Below are 7,001 nucleotides of genomic sequence, written 5' to 3' on the forward strand. Positions count from 1 at the left end.
GCCTTCAATGTTTACGTTTTGCCTCACCCGTATTGCAAAATCGCGTCCACACGTACATTCAATGCTCGCCTGAGGCGCCTTTGAGCACGCCAAAATACCGACAGGGATCCGGTTCGCCCACATGCCTCAGCGAACAGTGTCCAGACGTGCGAATGCAAGCCCATACACGTATGCTCACCCGAGGCAAACGTACGTGTGTACACCGTTTTATGCTTATACTCATTCAGTTTGACTGTACGTCAGCTTATGATTTTTTTGGATGCGATATTTTGTTCTTCAAAAACACATGTTGGAGTTGGAAAATTGTCATCACTTTATCAGCGCAGATTTCAAGGTTATGATATGAAATAACCATACAATATTATGTAATACTGCATTGATCTGTGATCAGATAGCCTACTTATTTATTATTCTAAATTTCAAAATAGTTCGATCAACAGTGCTTCCGACTCGTCTGTTATTTTTTGTTTATCTTGTCTGTCGTAATTTAGCTACAGTAGCCTACCGTATTGTGAAAGTGTGGAGAGACTGTTAACATTGAACTCACCTACCGGTGTATAAATAATCCTTATTTTTTAAACTATTTTGTTTATATCTCTAATAGAATGATTAGACAGTTTCGTGCGCTTATATTGGGTGCTCCAGGATCTGGAAAAGGTACGATATCATCTAGAATTATTAGAAAGTTTGATATAAAGCACATAGCTAGCGGCGATATTTTGAGAAACAATATTCTCAACAAAACTGAATTAGGTAATACTGCTAAAACTTACATGGATAAAGGACAGCTTGTGCCAAACGATATTATGGTTAATTTGATTACTGACGAGCTAAATCAAAACTCCAAAGTCAACTGGTTATTAGACGGGTTTCCTAGGACTAGGACGCAGGCAGAAATCCTTAGTAAAAAAGTGCAGGTGGATGTTGCATTAAATCTTGTGGTTCCATTTGATGTTATAATTGCAAGAATTCAACAAAGATGGATACATGCTCCTAGCGGCCGTGTGTACAACACAGATTTCAACGCACCCAAAGTCCCCGGCCATGACGACATCACCGGGGAGAAGTTGGTTCAGAGGGATGACGACAAGCCTGAGGCCGTCTCCAAGAGGTTAGAAATTTATTCTCAAACTGTCAAGCCGGTTCTTGATTTTTACAAAGACGCTGGCATCCTGGAAGAATTTCATGGTAAGACGTCTGATGAGATGTGGCCCCTTATATTCAAATTTCTCTCTTCTCGAACGCCTTGTAAAGCTGATTTAAATGATGCAAAGTAGGAACAAATCCAAATTTGAGCAGGTAAATTTGTTATTTCTTTTGTCTAGATTGATTTAAAAAATTATTATATCCAGCTACTTTCATCATAATTGTTATTCTAGTCAATCTCATATTGCTTAGTACAAAATTCATAGGCTATAAATTCTATTGTTCAATCACATCTTTTGCTCTAGAAAATAAGAATAATATGTGTTTGCTGGGTTCAGGCTCTGTTATCAGTGTGTTGTAGCAGTTACACAGGACTTGGCTGTTCATGGACTAAAATTTTCTTCTATTAAATGTGGTAAAACTGTACATTCCCCCAAAATTTTTGATCAACTACTAGCCTACGTTACTTATTAAACTTTTAAATTTTAATAAAAAATTAAACTTGTATTATACCATTGCTTTGATCTAAATCCGGCTCCACATGTAACAGAAAATCTGGATGCGCTCCTAAATAAGGCCCAGTCCCAAGGGGAAAATTAACGTGATGGATGTGAAAATCTTCAGTTTTATTCATTCATATTTTTCAGATTTTTCTTGAGATAGACCTTCAGATGTTTTATGCTGGCAAAATCAACACCAACATTTTTCATCACACCACGCAAATAAAAAAGTTCAAGGTTCTTTCACTTAAAAACTTTAGTTTAAACTCAAATGCTCAAACACTAATTTGTTTTGATAAATTGTATATTTTTCCTATATGATAGATTTATTTACAAAAAATGTGATACAGTAACACAAATAAATTGTAATTTAGAACGTGAATAATATTGTATCAGATAAAATTGTGTATCATAGTTTTAGAAAAATGTATGATCTATTTTTATAAAATAGAGTAGCCTATTGTTCAGTATTTATTGTAACTATGAAAAAAGTATATTTTGTTATAACTGAGGTAACTTAATTTAGGGTACTTATTCTTCAAAAATGAACATTTTTTTCAAATAGAGCAGGTCTAGGCCTAGCTATTCCAGTCTGAAAGCCCTTAACACTATTGAAATGTATAATCGCATTCTAAAATCCAATTGATCATCTTTTATCAATATCCATTTTTTAATTCTTTTCACAAATAAAAAGTAGTAAATAAAGAGGGAATCATGAGATTATGATAATTATTATATTGCTACCTACATAATAATAGTATGATCAATAATTGGATAAAAACACACATATGTTGTCAAATTCTACACAGTTTTATGGTACGGTTCTACAATATTGACAATGACTCAGTCGAATTTTTATAAATTATGATCAATTGAACAGAATTCGAAGGTTACTTTTAGCAGTAGCAGTAGGCTACTTTTGCTATCAATAATAAATACATCACCCTGAAGATATTAAGCACTACGAATTTTGTATATTGACAAGAGAAAATACTAGTAGGATAATCTCAAAGGTAGAAAATCGAATGCTAAATCTTATGGAGTTATTTTATATTTTGTTAATATTTACAAGTTTGTTAAGTTTTACTTTTATTTCAGAATGTAATTCTGATATCTTCATGATTGTGAAGAGAGGACTTTTGTTAGTTGAAAAACACACTGAAGATCTGTTTTGAAAACACATACTAGGTAATTCACCAATTTTCTGTTGTAAAACATTTAGTTAATATTGTTGTTTACTGAGTTTGAAATGTTAGGAGCTGTATAAAATGTAGACATGTATAGATCAATGTATTTATCAATAGTAAACTTAGATAAACTTCTCATAACACATTCTTGAATTAATTGTATACGGTAATTCATGACAATTATTAATTTCATTTGGATATGATGTTTTCCAATTTGCTACTTGATGAAAACTTTACTTCTAGGCTTATTGAAATTAATCTCGTTCCGGTACAAGGAATTCTAAGGAAGTTTAATTGTCAAATTGCTCAACAGATATCAGTATTCCACATTAAGATAATGCAATTATTATAGTTCAAAATCATTATCGTCTAGTAGCAGAAAATTGATCGGTTATGGGGACATAATCCATTAAGCAAAAGGCTTATTAGGGTAATTTCTTTTTCATCTCTCAATCTTCTTGAACTGATATTTTGATTATTTTTATACAGCTAGACTTTTCATTGGTAATCCATGTAAAATTTCAAAGTAATTAGAAATACATGTTATTTTTCACTGATAAAGAAACTGGGCGGCTGATTTCCCAATAATGAGGAAGTATAATGAACTTTGAACTTGAGAATCATTTCAACATTGATAAAATTACTGGCTGAGAATAATATCAATTCTAATAAAATTACTGTATTTAGACCTGTTTTTGGGTATTGATGTGCAGTGTATAAATAATTATTTTTATTTATATGACGCACAATCCTATCTCTACCAAGTACAGATTTCACCACCGTACCTGTTACTATCTATAAAAAGTTACAATTGATTGAGGGCCTAGTATAAATCTCACATTGTCTTGTGAGATTTAGTATTACAGTATGGGAAGATCAAACATAAAATTTACAGGTAGTGTAATGTAGCCGATTTCATGCCAATAAAAACTCATATCACTTGGTAGCATGGGAGTGTTGAATGTTATCATTTTGAATAATATTTCATAGTAGCCATTGAACAATAATACGACCAATATCTAGAAACTTCCCAATAATTGAAAATGAGAACTTTTTTCTATAATAAATAATTTATAGTTCCTAAACTATTTATATACTCCTGCATGAGATAGAGGAGATTCTATTTAGATGCGGTTAGTTGATGCTAATTTAATTGATTTTCGTTGTACCATTGTATAGATTACATTAATATAATCCAAATGAACCATTTAGCCAAGTTTTCTATTCATTTTTTCTATAAATTAAAATAAAGTATGATATTCTAAACATAATAGTGTTTTCAATAATTACTAATAAGAAAAAAGTAATTTTGAATACCCTATAATCTGTTCTGGGAGCCGAGAGATAATGTAATTCTGCACATTTTATACTCTCTGGTTGCCATAAAAGCAACTATAGTTTACTTATACTATAGTGAACTGGTGTTTGCAAATCCAGCAATTAACATTGGATTTGAGTCATCACTTTTATAAGCACAAAAATGCAAGCTTGTTGACTTTGATGAATCGACTTTAGTGAACACTGTTACCAAAAAATTACCACCAGATTTTTTCTGTTGTCTTGTATTGTAGGTGTTTCAATAAACTGTGCAATATTTGTGAAATTGATTCATTTTTATTTCATCCAATTTTTGTTTTCAATATTGTTGCTTTACTGTTATTAAGTTGCAAAAATTCTTGTGATTCAGTTAGAATGGTTCATCTTATCCTTCCTAGCTATTATCCTGATAATAAACATAGACAACCCCTTAACACAGTTAATTGGTTTAGTTGGCTCATTTCTATAATAATATTATAGAAAAGAGCCAACTAAACCAATTCACTAAAACTAAACCGATGTCTATAGTGAGGTCCATGTTATAATGGCAGTGGATAAAGATAGAAGAATAGCGATGCCGATTCTCTCCATTAATTAATTATATTTCTACACTGTCAAAAACTTAATTGGCATCGTTGTGGACCTAGAAAAGGATAGTACCACCAGCTTTGTCGAATGATAGACAAGGATAGCAAAACTGAAGTTGATCAAATACTGTCATTATAACGTGGACCTCACTATAGGTAAAACCAGTCCCTGGCAATGGCATAGTTCCACCGTTTGCAACCAGAGTCGCTTGAATCGTTTCCACAACCAACTGATGAATATATGCGCTCGATACATAGATATATGATTTACAGTGTTGCCGTATTGACTCATCACAGTCTTAAAAACAAATGGCGTTTGGTTCTTCTTGCTCCCTATTCATAATAATATATAATTTATTGTGCTTGGCAACTGTCCAAGTGTAGTTGGACAGCGTTCAACTGAAGGGGCTATTAGGAATGATACTATCGATAGTCAGACAGTCACTCTCGATCAGACACGATCTGACTCTGACAGGATCAGAGAGAGTAGTCACTCGTTCTCTTTCACGAATCTTATTTACATAGCCTACTATCGCCTCTCTCCCTTCCTTTTCTTTTTGTCCATAATATAAAATGATTCTCCCTTCTGTCTCACCTTTATAATCATAAGATTCATCGTCCACATTTATAAAAAGGTGTTTATGCAGGTGTCTAGCAATGACTAACCTACTGTTACCTGTTACTGTAGGCTTACCAAATAATTCAAAATATTACAGTAAGAGCTATTTCATTATTACATTTCATTTTTTAAAATAAAAAGTAAGTTGAAGTCTCATACATATGAGATACTTTATTCATCAAATGTAATAAGCCTTGGTATTTCTCAAACTGAGGATTGTTAATTTTTGGTTAATTTTAATGAGTTGTACGTGGTTATGAAAAATGTATTGATTACAAAGTTAGGTGGAAAGAAGGCCACATACATAAGTTGAAGTCTCATACATATGAAATACTTTATTCATCAAATGTAATAAGCTTAAGTATGTAATCAGCTTGTAATAAGCTGAAATAATCAAATGTAATAAGCTTAAGCTTGTAATCAAGCCGTAATAAGCCTTAGTATTTCTCAAACTGAGAAATTGTTAATTTTAATGAGTTGTACGTGGTTATGAAAAATGTATTGATTACAAAGTTTGGTGGAAAGAAGGCCACATATTGTAGTGCGACCATAATTATAATATACTATTATTAGGTGTCTAATCACATCCAGTTAATCTTTGTAATCAATCCTTTATCCTGTTCTATTCTCAATTTACAGTCAAGAATTATATTAAATTGTAACTTCTGTGTAAGCTGCAAAGTAGCATGGAATTAATTATATTTTAGTGCTGTCTCTTTATAAAATTTGCAATTTATTATTTTTGCAAATCTTGTTTTGTTATGTGGATAGTAATAGAATAACTTTTTTATCTGATTACGTGACGAAATTAGGACATTAATGTCCACTCTACCACTTAACCACATAATAATGGCAGAGGATTGTACATTTTTCATCAAATCTATAATTCTAATTTCTTGGATCTTCATGGAGGTACCAACTTTATAATTCCCCCTAGTAAAACTAGCTGAGAATTAAAATGAAACCAACTTTATAATTCCCTCTAGTAAAACTAGCTACACACGTTTCAAGACACTCCCAGTCCATTATTTTGTTTTTGGCCAGAGGAGGGTGAATCAACTCAGAGAATGGAAATGACCGTGAAGTATTTCTATTCATAATTTCCACCCTCGGCCAAAATCTGCCTGCAAACGTGACTTTCAAAAACGGAAAAGAATTCTGTGAGAGCATTTCTCAGTCGTTCTATTCGATGAAATTTGGCAGGAATATTCATTTTTCAACTGTGCGTTGATGTATACAAAAGTTTTTTTGAAATTTTGCATTTTAAGGATAATATGAAAAGAAAAGGAATTCCTCCATACTCTGATATCACTATATATATGATATCACTATCTTCTTTGAAGATAGGATCAATCAGGCTATAGAATTATTCATAATCAATCATCTGACAAGTGGATTATTCATTGAATGCATTACACACTACACAGATGTCTGGTCATGTCTATTTCTATAAGGTAGGGTTTCAATATTTTTTATGATGCGTGCCCATCAGTATCAATATTCTCACATTTGAAAAACAAATTTAAAAGGTAATTGAAAATAAAATAAAAAAATGATTAAATGAACTAAATAATGCTGAAGAAATTATAATATTCTTGATTGAAAAAAATTAATTTAAAATAGTTGAGAAATATTATTAACAGAT

The 7,001-nt window shown here is 31.8% G+C and overlaps 1 protein-coding gene across 1 annotated transcript; it reads left to right on the plus strand.

Annotated features, from left to right (window-relative positions):
* Positions 1–220: 220 nt before the first annotated feature.
* Positions 221–4,436, plus strand: LOC120348850 (GTP:AMP phosphotransferase AK3, mitochondrial-like). The gene has a single exon (XM_039428419.1). It carries the CDS (start codon positions 606–608, stop codon positions 1,275–1,277), a length of 672 nt encoding a protein of 223 aa, XP_039284353.1. The 5' UTR covers positions 221–605; the 3' UTR covers positions 1,278–4,436.
* Positions 4,437–7,001: the final 2,565 nt, after the last annotated feature.

The sequence above is a fragment of the Nilaparvata lugens genome, chromosome 5 (genome assembly GCF_014356525.2).
Source record: "Nilaparvata lugens isolate BPH chromosome 5, ASM1435652v1, whole genome shotgun sequence".
In the NCBI taxonomy this organism is placed as follows: domain Eukaryota; kingdom Metazoa; phylum Arthropoda; class Insecta; order Hemiptera; family Delphacidae; genus Nilaparvata; species Nilaparvata lugens.